This window comes from Budorcas taxicolor, chromosome 24 (assembly GCF_023091745.1).
Source record: "Budorcas taxicolor isolate Tak-1 chromosome 24, Takin1.1, whole genome shotgun sequence".
NCBI lineage: Eukaryota > Metazoa > Chordata > Mammalia > Artiodactyla > Bovidae > Budorcas > Budorcas taxicolor.
The window spans coordinates 13098649-13113585 of NC_068933.1; the positions used below are offsets into that span (position 1 = coordinate 13098649).

General features: G+C 39.0%; 1 protein-coding gene across 1 annotated transcript in view; it reads left to right on the plus strand.

The window, feature by feature from the left end:
• Positions 1 to 14937, plus strand: part of TENM3 (teneurin transmembrane protein 3) — a 450290-nt gene that overhangs the window by 365872 nt on the left and 69481 nt on the right. Inside the window, exons 14-16 of the mRNA XM_052661270.1 lie at positions 11256 to 11472; positions 12482 to 12601; positions 13429 to 13690. Of these exons, the coding sequence (XP_052517230.1) occupies positions 11256 to 11472; positions 12482 to 12601; positions 13429 to 13690 (599 nt within the window). The remainder of the gene's footprint in view (positions 1 to 11255; positions 11473 to 12481; positions 12602 to 13428; positions 13691 to 14937) is intronic.

The window sequence follows — 14937 nt, forward strand, 5'->3', positions numbered from 1 at the left end:
ACAGACAATATTTTTCACACTAAACACCAACTTAAGACACATAATCTGATGATTAAGGGTATTATTACCATTACCATTAGTTGAAAACAGTAAAACAGAACATTTAAAATAAGGACTATCGTTGAAATTCTATGACATGTGGGAGCTGTGCCATTATAGTTACATTTCTACATTTGGTGTCAAAAGGTGAATTAGTCAGAAAGTTGCTAAGTAGTTTCATTTAACACATTGCTGCTGCTGCTGCTGCTGCTGCTGCTGCTGCTAAGTCGCTTCAGACTCTGTGCGACCCCATAGACGGCAGCCCACCAGGCTCCTCCATCCCTGGGATTCTCCAGGCAAGAACACTGGCGTGGGTTGCCATTTCCTTCTCCAGTCCATGAAAGTGAAAAGTGAAAGTGAAGTCGCGCAGTCATGTCTGACTCGTAGCGACCCCATGGACTGCACCCTACCAGGCTCCTCTGCCCATGGGGTTTTCCAGGCAAGAGTACTGGAGTGGGGTGCCATTAAGCAACTTAAAAACAAGGAGAAGATGAAGAGGTTGATTTGACTTGAATCAAAAATTAAATGCATCATAGTCTAGTCTGAGCAAATTTGTAGAGCACTACTCTAAGAACTTTACAGACCACACATGCACACACACACACACACACACACACAGAAAGTTGGTGACTAGTGGCAGAAAAGTTCTGTCTCCAGATAAGAACGATAGAAGCTTCCGTGGTGTCTCAGATGGTAAAGAATCTGCCTGCAATGCAGGAGACCCAGTTTTGAACCCCAGGTAGGGAAGATCCCCTGAAGAGGGAAATGGCTATCCATGCCAGTGTTCTGGCCTGGAGAATTCCATGGACAGAGGAGCCTGGAGGGCTATAGTCCGTGGGTCACAAAGAATTGAACACAACTGAGCGACTGACACTTTTACTTTCACTTTTTTTTTTCAAGGATGGTGGGTAGGCAGAAAAACAGATTATTCTATCAGAATATGGATAGCCATCAATAGCATTTCGTTTTACTATAACCATGTCATATACTTCAATAACCACTTCATATGGCTAATAGAGTTCTGTTACTTTACGGAGGAATCTTCTATTCTCTCTCCTTTCTTCCCTCCAAATTCCAGCCCTCTTACTCTGTTGTTGTTCAGCCACTAACTTGTATTCAACTCTCTGCGACCCCATGGACTGTAGCCCACCTTCACTGCCTCCTGGAGTTTGCTCCCCTCTTACTGAGAACAGGAAAATCAGTGCTGGAGTCTCTGGCATGTTTTCCATGCCCCAGCCTGACAAGGCAGCTCTCCAGTTCCCCCAACACTTCAGTAAGCACCATTGCACCTGGTCACGTTGCTAAGACTCGCATTCGATAGGGAGTGTCTTGACTTTCAATAGCTCCCCATGTGGTGGTCCCACAGTGTGAGCATCAAGATGCAACAGCTTGCCAGAGACCACTCTTACCTTTATAGAAACTCAAGGTAGATACTCAAGAATGAGCTGATTTCTCCAAAATACGTAATCTGTGGCAGTAGCTGCAATGTTCCTATTGTTCTTCTCACTAGGGAGATGTGATCAGAGCTCCCTTTGACATCTTGCTTTCCTGTCTGGTCCTCAAATAGACAGCTCCCCTGTGGATACCTGAGGCATAAGAGGCAAGTCTTCTGCAGATTGGATGGTGGAAGGCCCAAGAATGACTTAAACCTCTTCCTAAATTCTGTGCAAGATGGTAGAATGTCAGAATATGTATCCTGCCAGGAATGATGCCTCTTACTTTTAAGTAGATGGAATTATTCTTTGTCCTTCAGAGTTTTTAATACTACTTCGTGGGGATATGCCAGGAAGATATACCTCACACAGGTGTTTTTTAATGCCTTCAGAGTCTGATCATAGTAGAAAAAAGAAGCACAATTCAACTGAGGTTATTTAGAAATTAAAAAACAGTACTGAGAGAGGAAGGAAGGAAAAATACAAACAGAAGATCCAAACTGTAGATGCAAGCAGGTGTATGTGCTAAAAATGACAGAGAGGAGGGAAGTGATGAATGATAGTTTAACGTGAGCCTCAGAATGAATGTGATGAATGGACAGGGGCAGTCCAAGTTTGGAGATTCCCAAATGAAAATAAGGGAACATTTGAAAATACATTTTTTAAAAGTTCTAGCAGGAGGATGAGATGGTTGTGTCCTCCAGAATATATTAAAAATAAATAAATAAAAGTTAAATAAAATAGAAAAAAATCAGAAGGGGAATGGTTTAAAAAAGGACAAAAAAAGGAAGGAAGAGAGGAGAGGAAATGAGTTCCAAAAGTGAACATCGTTCAGTCGTATCTGACTCTTTGTGACCCCATGGACTATACAGTCAAATGGAATTCTCCAGGCCAGAATACTGGAGTGGGTAGCCTTTCCCTTTTCCAGGGGATCCTCGCAACCCAGGGATCGAACCCAGGTCTCCCTCATTGCAGTCAGATTGTTTACCAGCTGAGCCACAAGGTAAGCTCATAAGAGTTCCTGAGTACTTCTTTAAAAGAATCCAGATGTCAGAATGAAGAGTGGCACTCAGTCTCAGAGCCTTGAAATACATTATCCTGGCAGATGATTTAGGGGGAAATTACTTTTTTTTTTTTAAAGACTCCGTGAGATCCTACTGCAGGGAAGAGGGGCTTCCCAGGTGGCTCAGCAGTAAAGAATTCCCCTGCAGTGCAGGAGACATGGGTTCAATCCCTGGGTCAGGAAGATTCCCTGAAGGAGGGCAGGGCAATCCACTCCAGTATTCTTGCCTGAAGAATCACATGGGCAGAGGAGCCTGGAGGACTAGTCCGTAGGGTCATAAAGAGTCAGACACCACTGAAGCGAGTTAGCATGCATTCCGGGGAGAGATTTAGGTTACTCTGAACCCTTTTATTATCCACAGAAGTTTTAGATCCCAGGAGAATCCCATTCTAGAAAAGAGAAGTCCAGCTTTGCTTTCAGAAGCATGGGGTTTGACTGCTGTTTTTGAATGAGTTTTAGGAGAGGAAAAATTTTCACACAGGCTGAAACTAACAGTCTTCCCTATATTTTATACCCATTACCATTCACTGCCACTGCAAGCTTTAGAACAACAAAGAGCATTGCCCAGAACTTCTTTAGACAGTGTTCCCTTTCTCCGGGTTAAGAACCTCTGCATTCTTGGGCAGGATTATTGCTAGCAGTCATACACAGTGCTGGGAAAGATTGAGGGCAGGAGGAGAAAGGGGCGACAGAGGACAAAATGTTGGATGGCATCACCGACTCAATGGACATGAGTTTGAGCAAGCTCCAGCAGATGGTGGAGGACAGGAAAGCCTGGTGTGCTGCAGACAGACCTTGGGGTGGCAAGAGTCACGCATGACTTAGCAGCTGATCAACAACAGTCAAGATCACCACTGTTAACAACTCAGAGTGCGTGTCTCTACGCCTCCTCAGTGAGCTTATTTTTTTTTTTATTTTACTTTACAATAGATGCACATTTATGTTTTTAAACAAAAGCATGATAGGTACTGTTCTAAATTTGATTCTGCCAAAGAGATTTTTTCATGTCAGTACGTGTAGGTCTGTCTCATACTTTATAACAGAAGCACAGATGTCCTGGTTAATTTTACCACTACTCCATTAATAATAATTTAGCTGTTTCTTATTTTTTTGCTCTTGGTATAAAGGCAGATCTGTAGTGAATCTGTGTGTGGATGTCTGTGTGTTTATCTGCATATAAATCTTTGTGTAAATGTACACATATTTCTTTGGAACAGATTTGTAGAAATGAAATTGCTGGGTCACAGGGTGCCTTAAATTTAATTCTGGTAGCTACTGCCAAATTGCCTCACAGTAAGTTTCACCGCTGTACACTTCATCGGGAGGAGAGTGTTTATTTTCCCCATGTTCATAGTCTGTACATAATCATTGTACATAAACAAAATTGTGCAACAAAATGAAAAATATGAATTGTTATCTGCTGGGTGGAAATGATTCCATTTTTATTGTTTTCATTTGCATTTCCCTAATTACGAGTTAGATTGATGATCTTTATATATGTTCCTTGACTATGTTTCTTCTTTTGCTGGTTGCTTATTTATTTCTCTTGACCATTTTTTTTCTATGGAGTTTTTTGACTTTTCTTTGTTAATTTTAAGGAGTTTATATATTCTGCTTATCAGCTTTTTATGAAGTGTGTTGTAGATAATTTAGCCCAAGTTTTCATTATCTTTTAACCTTGTTTGTGGCATCTTTTGTCATCCAGAAGTTTTCAGATGATAAACTTTTACAAGGCAAATGTTTATAAGGTTTAACTTTTCCTTCCTGAATTTGGGATTATCTGTCTTTATGAGTACATAAGGCCTTGCCCTGTTTAGATTATAGGTAGTATTTCAGATAATTTCTTTTAATACTTTTTACAATTGTATGGATTGCCCAATGTCCAATTTATCAAGAACATGTAAAAGTACCTATTAGAGTGAAAAAGAAAAAGGAATTCAAGGATTAGCGTGGTATCTGAGGACAGGAAAATGGTGATGAAAGATAGCAGTATGTGTCTCTGTTGTAGAAAAAGTTTTTTTATCTTTTTTTATGTTAGAGTGTAGCCGATGAACAATGTTGTTATAGTTTCAGATGTACAACAAAGCGACCCAGCCATACATATACGTCTGTCCATTCACCCCCAAACTCCCAGGCTGCCGCATAACATGGAGCAGAGTTTCCTGCGCTATACAGTGGGTCCTTGTTGGTTATCTGTTTTAAAGAATGGCCATCATCAAAAAATCTCCAAGCAGTAGATGCTGGAGAGGGTGTGGAGAGAAGGGAACCCTCCTACACTGATGGGATTGTAAATCGGTCCAGCCACAATGGAGGACAGTATGGTGGTTCCTGAAAAAAAAAAAAAAAAAAAAAAAACTAAAAATCTGCTGTGCTTTTAAGACATCCGTTTGGCCTGTTTCAATCTCATAATCTCTAGGAACTGAATTTATTCTTCACTTTGTTCCACAAAATTTTTGTATGTGTGCTCAGTGCCAAAAAGGATATGTCTTAAATTCTGGGAGCTACAACAGTGGGCTAGATTAGCCCTCAAGGAACTTGGTGAGACCTTTGTCTGAGCTGATTGCTAACGGAATTGGGGAGGGAGCCGGGATAAGAGCAGTGAGAGGTCTCCAGCAGAGGAAATAATAATCACAAAGGTCTCATAAGCCATGTTAAGGAGTTCTAACTACTCAGAAAGCAGCAGGGACCAATTAAAGGAAGCATTTTACCTAGAGAAGTGAAATAATCACATTTGATTTCTGCCAAGAATACTCTGACAGAAGTGTTGAGAATGAATAGCTGGGACAAGACTGGAGCCTGGGAAACCAAGCTCTTGTTGAGATCTTGTCAAGAGGTGACCGTGGTGGCCTGAAGGGTCTTTTCAGTGAAATAAAAAGAAAGCTGACTTAGGACATGTTTGGGGTAGGAAAAAGGAGGAGCTGGCCATTGATTAGGTGCAGAGAAAAATGGAGGAGAGGAGTGAAGGACGATGCTCAGGTTTCTACTTTCAGAACCTGGGTGAGTGGATAGCGGAGACGTTCATTGAAGTAAGAAATGCAGACAAAGTGGTCTATTCAGAGAAGATCGTGTATGTTGTGTTTTCCACATGTTAAGTTTTCGATGCCTGTGTAATATCCAAGTGGAAATATCTAGAAGGCAGGCTGTAGATTGGAAGTTCAGGAGAATAAACAGCCTGGGGTCATTATGATTGAAATGATGCGAACATAGACTAAAGCCACGAGGAGAACTCTGTTAATCAGACAAACCAGGAAGATACGTAAAACCAAACATGATCCAGATTCAGTAATAAGCAAATGAATTTCATGTATGTTACAGAATGGTGACCCAAAAGAGAAACAAAAGGTATACCCGTACCCTCTGAAGATTCTAAAATCCACAGATAAAATACTGCATCAGATAGCCTTCCTTGGGAATTCCCTGGTGGTCCAGTGGTTAGGACTGTGCTTCCACTGCAGGGCGCTGAGGTTCCATACCTATTCAGGGAACTAAGATCCTACAAACATACTGTGCAGCGAAGAAGAAACATAAAGATATATTTAGGGGAGGTGGGGGTGCTTCCCAGGTAGTGCTTGTGGTAAAGAGTCCACCTGCCAGTGCTGGAAACACGAGAGATGTGGATTTGATCCTTGGGTCCGAAAGGTCCCCTGGAGAAGGAAATGGCAGCCACTCCAGTATTCTTGCCTGAAAAATTCCATGGACAGAGGAGCCTGGTAGGCAGCAGTGCATGGGATTGCAAAAAGTCTGACATAGCTGAGCAGCCATGACACTTTTTAAAAATAAAATTAAATATATATTTTTTAAATTTTTTAAAGAGTTTCTACCTCTACCTCCAGCTTGGAATGAGGGAGAAAGAATTCCAAATACTGTGGGTAAGGGCTTTAATTACCTTTAGAGTGAAGATGAAAATTCATTCAAAGGAAATTCATGACTTTTTATCTAGTTAGTATATCAAGGTTTTGAAAAAAATGTTAAACTATCCATAGCTGCTTAAAAGACAAAAGTGAGACTTTGGACAAGCAGGTCAAAGTCAGCATAGAGTGTAAATTAGGAAATGATGGAGTCAGACGTTTTAATAATCTAGTAAAATGTGCAGTAACTTTACCAGAAAAAAAAAAAAAGAAAAGAATGATTTAAAGACAAAGGAAATGGCAGGGTAGAAACTTAAAAGCAAGACTAAAGGTTGACAAATTATGACCTCTGGGCCAAAGCTTGTTTTTGTAAATAAAGTTTTATTGAGACACAGTCACACCCACTTATTTACATATCATCTCTGGCTGCTTTAGAGCTATCAAGGCAGAGTTAAATACTTGTAGCAAGGACTATATGGCCTATAAAACCTGAAATATTTTTTATCTGGTCCTTTACAAAGTAAGTTTGCCAACCACTATTACAAACCAGTGAAAGTCCTAGGAAAGATGAGAGCATATTTTTAAATAACTAGAGCAGTAATACTGAGGATTAAGTGGAAGGAAGCATAAACTATATTGTCTACTTTATATCAAAATACCACTCACAGTGCAAAGCCTAACCTGGAGAAAGAAAGGCTCTTAACTGATCATTGAAGTTGTTATTCAGTGGGTTTGAACATTTCTGAGTTTCTTTAGATCTTTTTTATGATTAATTCTATTAGATATGGCTTCTACGCCAATACCAATTTAAGCCAACCTCATATTCCTGAGACTAAAATGGAATGTCGATGATTTTAAGAAGCTCGTCTATGAAGTCAATTTTACTACAATAGACATTTGGACAAGTGGATAATCAACTCTAGTGGCACTAGATAGCCCTAGCTATGTGAATATAGGCAAAGAATGAAAAATGTTTTCTCAAGTTATAGGAAGCCAGATTCATAAGCATCCGTCACTTGCTTGGGCAAGTTACTGATAAACTCTGCAGAAAAATAACAAACCATGCGTCCCTGCATCTTGGCTGTTGAAAATGAGATTCTGTCTCTGATTGATGTTAGCAGAGAGGCTTGTAAAAATGCATTTCCAACTGATTAGTTCAGAAGGTGTCAATCTCATGCAGTTTTATGACCTGCAGACCACATGCCAGACGCACATTTGGTTTTTATAAACTAACAAAGATGAATGATGAGATTTGAGCATTCCTGTTTGGCAACTGTACCATACAGTGCCTAAAGGAAGGCATTCAGGGAGTATTATGGGGGAACAAAGGAGGGGGGATTTAACCTTTAATTTACCAGGTTAATGGAGATAAAATATAACTTTTGGAGGTTTCACTTTCTAGTTATGCTTAAAAGATTAATGTAAGGGAAAAACTTGCAAGAATATCAAATATTTATATGGAATTACTCTCCCAAGCATACTCATTCTAAATCCATAGAGTAAGAACTCTTAAATATACAGATACACACACACACGCGCGCGCGCGTGTGTGCGTGCTCAGTCGTATCCGACTCTTTGTGACCCCATGCACTGTAAACCACCAGGTTCCTCTGTCCGTGGAATTTTCCGGGCAAGAATACTGGAGTGGGTTTGCATTTCCTTCTCCAAGGGATCTTCCCAACCCAGTGACTGAACCCACGTTTCCTGTGTCTCCTTCATTGGCAAATGGTTTCTTTACTAGCTGAGCCACCAGGGAAGCTTAAATTATAAAACATACTAAAGATTCCTCATGAAGTCTCAACCTTCATGAGGTTGAGATTATAAATCATGACTTGTTACTAAAAGAATTTTTTAATTGTTTTTTTGAAGCTAAAATGATTTGGATGCAATAGGTCAATCATCTGCTACTTTAAAAATCTGAGTCTTAATAACTTACGCTTCTGTGTCTTTGAGACAGATGGAGAAAAAATTCAGTATATTGCATATGATAACATATCCTCATGAAAAATAAGCCTCTAGCATAGTTTCATCTTTCTTCCACTAGAAATATTGAGAAATATTTAGACATTTTTCATCTTTGTGGCCTTTTGGTTAAAAAAGGAATATTTTTGATAAATTTCTCTGAAATTTCAAAGCTCAGTTTCATTTGATTTTCTTAAAACATGATTTTGAGTTTTTGTCTCAGAATAGATATGTGCTTTCAAATAATTAACAATCCATTTTTTAGAACTATAACAGATATACACATGAAAATGTAGCTATAATAAAGAAACTATAAGATCTGCTTATCAGAAATTCTGACTCATACATTTTCATGTGTATAAAAATTATGGTGTCAAAAAGTTAAAATAGTCATGCAAAAGAGTTCAGCATCATACATTTAATTCTAATACTTATTAAGCTCTTTTTTTCAACTATATGGGAAATAGTGAAATTTTTAGGTAATGTCTCTGGATAAGCTACATCTCTTTCAGTTTTAAGTGACAGAAAAGCCAGCCCAAATAGGTTTAAGAAAGACGGCAATGCTTTGACTTCTAGAACTGAAAAGCCCAGATCAGATGCAGCTTATTGCAAAAGCCCCAAAGATGTCACTGCGACGTGTTGTTTTTTCTCTCCAGCTCTTGGCTTTGACTCTTCTGGGAAGGCTCCATTCCCAGACAGGTTCTAATGTAGTGGCAGCCGGGGAGATGGGGTAACCCCAACCTCACGGCCTTCCAGCTCCAAGCCTGGAGGGATGGGGGTGGGGAGAGGATGGCTTTTTAGATAGTTCCTGAAGTTCAGTCCAGCTTGACAGATTAGGTCCCATGTCCATTTCTGAACCAAAGGCAAAGAGAGATATGCACATAGACTGAAAGCTGGGGAGGACTGGCCATCCAAATGAAAATTCAGAGTAGCTATCCAAAGAAAGGAGAACGAGTGTTAGGAGAAACCACGACCTTCACAGCATTCTTGTTCAGGTGGCAAGTGACTGAAGGCTGCTGAGCCAGGCCACTCATCTCCTGTCTCCTACCTTATCTGTGTTGTTGTTGACCTACTTAGACACTGGGCACTTCCCCGTCTGAGCCACCGGGGAAGTGCTATAGACTGGGCAATATGATTCAGTTTAGTCTGTTTTATTTTGTTTCAGTTTGCTTTCAGATAATGAATGGGCAAGCATATGTTCTATTAATAAGAGTAGCCTAAAGCAAAAAAGAAAAAAAGACTAGTGTATATTTTTTTTAATAAAAGTTGTTTCAAAACACCTGTGTAAATAAAACATTGGTCAACCAGATATTTTCAGCTGAGTTTGCCATAATAGGGTCATGCTGAGACCTGAAACTTAGGTTTTAAGATTTTATAATGATTTTGTCCATTCTCCCAATGGTCATTAAAGTCTGCAGAAACTAATGTTTTTATTAATCTGTACTGAGAAATGTAGTAGCCAAACAGATCAAAATTCACGTATCAACTGGTCACTGAAAAATGACCTTAAAGACTAATGCCATGAAACCATTATCCTAACGCTTATCTGCTAATGGGGTGGTTTATATGTTTCAAACAAAATTCTTACATGGCCCATTGAATATAGTTTCCTTTTGATGTTCCTGGAGAAGGCTTGAGAAGATTCTAACCTTTATTCTTTTTATGTCACCAACACCTGTAGGTCAATTTTTAGTGATAGATTTCTTATCATTTTCAATATTATAGCTTATGTACATTACCCATATTTTTATTAACATCTTCATTTTAGAGGAGGCATATTAACAGAGCTCAGGTTCCAGATTAAATTTTGAGAAATAACTTAATTATATTTGAAATATACCTTACCATCCTTGGGCTTCCGTGGTGGCTCAGACAGTAAAGAATCTACCTGCAATGCAAGAGGCCCAGGTTCTATCCCTGGGGCAGGAAGATCCCCTGGAAAAGGAAATGGCTACCACTCCAGTAATTCTTGCCTGGAGAATGCCCATGGACAGAAGAGTCTGGCAGGATACAGTCCATGGGGTCGCCAAGAGTAGGGTACAGCTGAGCGACTAATGTTTACCATCCTTGGGAAAATGATTTCCTTGAAAGGTGGCTGACTCATCTCGTCTATTATATGTTAATTGTGTTAGTGTTGCACAGACTTCCATTTTCAAACCTTTTCCCAAATTTTAGGTAGGAGAACAGCCAGTCAGTGGAGTGGTCTGCACACACACAGTAGTTATCAGTCAGTGGAGCGGTCTGCACACACACAGTAGTTATCAGTCAGTGAAGTGGTTTGCACACATACAGTGGTTATCAGTTGATGGAATGGTTTGCACACACACAGTAGTTGTCAGTCTACACACGTTGTCCAAGTGCAACATATTCTGGCACAGTTAGTGGCACCTTAAAACAATTACAACAGTAACACTAGAGTTCACTGATCACCATCACAAATATAATACTAATGCAAAAGTGGAATATCACAAGAATTACCAAAATGTAACAGAGACACAAAGTGAGCAGATGCTGTTTGAAAAAATGGTACCAATAGACTTGCTCCATGCAATGTTGCCACAAACCTCTGATTTGTTACAAAAGAAAAAACTCAACATCTGCAAAAGGCAGTAAAATGAGATCTGCCTGTAATACATTGTTCTAAACAGTCATTTTTTATTTTTTATTCAGAACCAACATTATATAATTCTTTTCAGTCATGTCCAATGCAAACATTTACTGTCTATGAAAGCAACTGCAGCTCTTGTATTTGATTTCAAAAAGGATGCCAGAAATCACTGTTAGACAGGAGGAACAAATCATTAGATGTGAAAAAAAAAATAGCCAGTCAACCAACAAAACTTATTCTGCATCATGGCCGAAAAAGATAACTGGTTTACATCTCTAACTGGTTTACATCTCTCTCTACAGATGGACTCATTGACTGCATGGATCCTGATTGCTGTTTACAGAGTTCCTGCCAAAATCAGCCTTACTGTCGTGGACTGCCCGACCCCCAGGATATCATTAGCCAAAGCTTACAGTCACCATCTCAGCAAGCTGCCAAATCCTTCTATGACCGCATCAGTTTTCTCATAGGATCTGATAGCACCCATGTCATACCTGGAGAAAGTCCTTTCAATAAGAGGTTCATACACTTTCCCTTACATAGATTCGTGATTATATTATCAACAGTTATAAGCCCTTAATATAAAATGCTGATGACTGCAAATTTGAGGAAAGTGCCTTTTTTAAAATGTAGTTTTTCATCGTTCGGCACATCCTTCACCAAACTTCATGTTTCAAGCATTTTTGACACAGTTCACATACTTTGTCAATTTCAGTACCGGAAGCATAACAGGACATCCCATTAAGGAGTCAATAAATCCTCATTTAACTGGTTGATTTTCTTAGCACAGTTGGAAGTGTTTCAAAAGAAGCAATGAAAAGACCCCAAAAGGCAAAACAGAAGTGCACTTTTTTTTAAGCTGAGCTCACTAAATAATATAAATTATGAATTAATGTAATGGAACTGCTAACAGCATGGCAGTAAGATTGCATGAGCTGTTGGCCTGGTGCTTTGCAGAGCAGTAATGACTTGAAAATAAACCAGTAAGTGAAAGCAGGTGTCTTGTGTCTCACTGAGCAAAAGAAGATGATTTACACCAGAACTCCTGGGTCTGCAGCAATTTAACAGCATTAATGCAGTTAGACCCAGCAGTTGATTAAAAGTTGTTGCACAAATGTTCCTCATTGCCCCCTTAAATCTTGTACTTCTCGGTCCCTGCGGGTTTCCGGATTGCCTTGGAATTAATTGGAAAGTATACTTTCCTTCATGCAAGCACCAGATATATGACTTACGAAAAAAGGCACAGTTTATAATTTAAAAAATTCATCTCTAAATTATTGGTCTTGATAACTCTCCAAAACCCAGATTGCAATGAATTAAAACCCAGGGTAAACACCAGGTATTTCAAGAATGTGGATTGCAGTGAATTATAAGGAACACTGTCTTGGGAGTGTTTCTAGTCTGGTTTTTGTGAATACAAGTGCCTTATGTACTGTTATTTTATCCTTAGGTTGAATTATCTCTACATCATGATAATGTTTGTCTGAGGAGATAAATGTTCAGTCTAACTCGTCTACTTTTCTCACAGCCTAGCGTCCGTCATCAGAGGCCAAGTGCTGACTGCTGATGGAACTCCACTTATTGGAGTGAATGTCTCATTTTTCCATTACCCAGAGTACGGATATACCATTACCCGCCAAGACGGAATGTAAGTTAGTTCCAGCACCCTATATTTCTTTGAAGTATTTTTAAGTATAAAAACTAGGCTTTTTGTTTTTTTAAATTACCAGGCGTAATGCTTTAATGGCCCTTTTAGTTTGAAAATGCAACAACTTTTAGACCAGAGATCTGTGACAGTACATGGTGGCAAAAATTTAAAATTATATATTCATGTAGGTTTTTAAAAGTTAATCTCATTTTCTAAGGCATAATAAGAGTATATGGTTTTATAGGAGAATGTTCTTTTTTTTGTCTCGGAAGATTCATTTTGAAAAAAATTCTTTTTAATTTTTGGTCACACCCCACAGCACATGGGACCTTTGTTCCCAGACCAGAGATTGAACAAGTGCCCCCCTACATTGGAAGGCAGAGTCTTAACCACTGGACCGCCAGGGAAGCCCCCATGTTGAAATATTTGAGAGTGAGACTTTGTAATATCTACAACCTAAGTTCAGATGGTTCTAGAAAAGGAGTGGATAGATAAAGCAAGCTTGTACAAATGTTAATAAGTTAGTTAATCTAGGTTAAGGATATATGCATGAGTTGGAGTAAACTCCGATAATTGGTGATGGACAGGGCAGCCTGGCGTGCTGCAGTCCATGGGGTCATAAAGAGTTGGACGCGACTGAACTGAACTGAAGGATATATGGATGGTCATTGCATAATTCTTTTAATATTCTCATAGATTTTAAACTATTTCATGTAAAAGTTGGGAGAAAAAGGTCTTTCTTATAAAGCATATTGATTTAAGGAGGCGAGTGTTGAGAGTTACACAAGACCCAGGTAATTCACTAAATATGTCTTATGTTTTCCTAGGTTTGACTTGGTGGCAAATGGCGGGGCTTCTCTGACGTTGGTGTTTGAACGATCCCCGTTCCTCACCCAGTATCACACTGTGTGGATTCCATGGAATGTCTTTTATGTGATGGATACCCTTGTCATGAAGAAAGAAGAAAACGACATTCCCAGCTGTGATCTGAGTGGCTTTGTGAGGCCCAATCCTATCATCGTGTCCTCGCCTTTATCCACCTTTTTTAGATCATCTCCCGAAGACAGTCCCATTATTCCCGAGACACAGGTAGACCATTACTAGCCGGCAGTGCTTTGCAGTAAACCATTTTCAGATCACGTGGTTTCCAAAGAATTTTTTTTAAAGGATTACAGAATTCCAGTGCTATCCTAAGTAATTCTCTGGAATGACGTGTAGAATGTGGGGTGTGTCTGTGTGTGTGTAGTAAATAAGAGTTATTATATTAGGATATCTAACTATTTCTTAAAGATCTATTCAAAATACTTCATATATATATATATATATATATATATATATATATATATATATCTGTATCTATTTATTAGCTGAAGCCAGGTGGGAAAACAGCTTTAAGTGCAACAGCTAGTAATGTCTTTGCTCATTGATTCATTCATTGGAAAAGGCTTTTCGTGCCTGCATGTATCTGACCTCCTGACTGACATTATACTAAGTGCTACTGTACGTGGCCATTACTCTCAATGTTTTACTGTTTAATTATTATTGTAAGCAGAAGATACCTTAGAACAGATGAATCTCCATAAAAAATGTTCATTAATTTTCTCACAGTATTTTAAAAACACAGTATCATGTCTTAAACCCTAATACTATAGGGTTAATGATGTAGTTCATAAAGCCATATTTTTCACAGGGAAAAAAATTATATAAGTTTTAAAAAATAACCATGTTTTCACTATTCATTTTTGTCTGCTGAAATATCGGGGGATTGTTTTCCTTCCTGTATGTTTCCAATTAGAAATAACTTTCAGATCTTAAAGGCAGGACATTAAGTACAGCAATAATGGACTTCATATGTAAACAGCCGAGTAAAAACTTGTGGTCTTTAAAATACAACAGCACTGAACAGCTTGGCTGCATTTATTCTTCAAATATTTATTGAAATACCTGTTCTGCACCAGGCGCTCTTATAAAGAAACAAAGCAGTACACCAATCAGATGAAGCACCTGCTTCCAAGCAGTTTGCCAATTTACATGGAGAGACTGAAAACAAATAAATATATGTCAAGTTGTGAATGAGACTAAATTAAAATAATAAAGCAGGGTAAAGTGGATGGAATTGCAGTTTTATATAGCATGGCCCCAGAAGATGTCTTTGATAAGATTACATTTCAGTGGAAACTTTGAGAAGAGAAAGAATAAACCTGGAAAATAGAAGGTCATTCCCAGCAGAGCAAAAGAGCAGGTTCTAAAAGCTCCAAGGGAAGAACAGGCTTCCCTGGTGGCTCAGTGGTAAAGAATCCGCCTGCAGTGCAGGAGACATGGGTTCGATCCCTGGG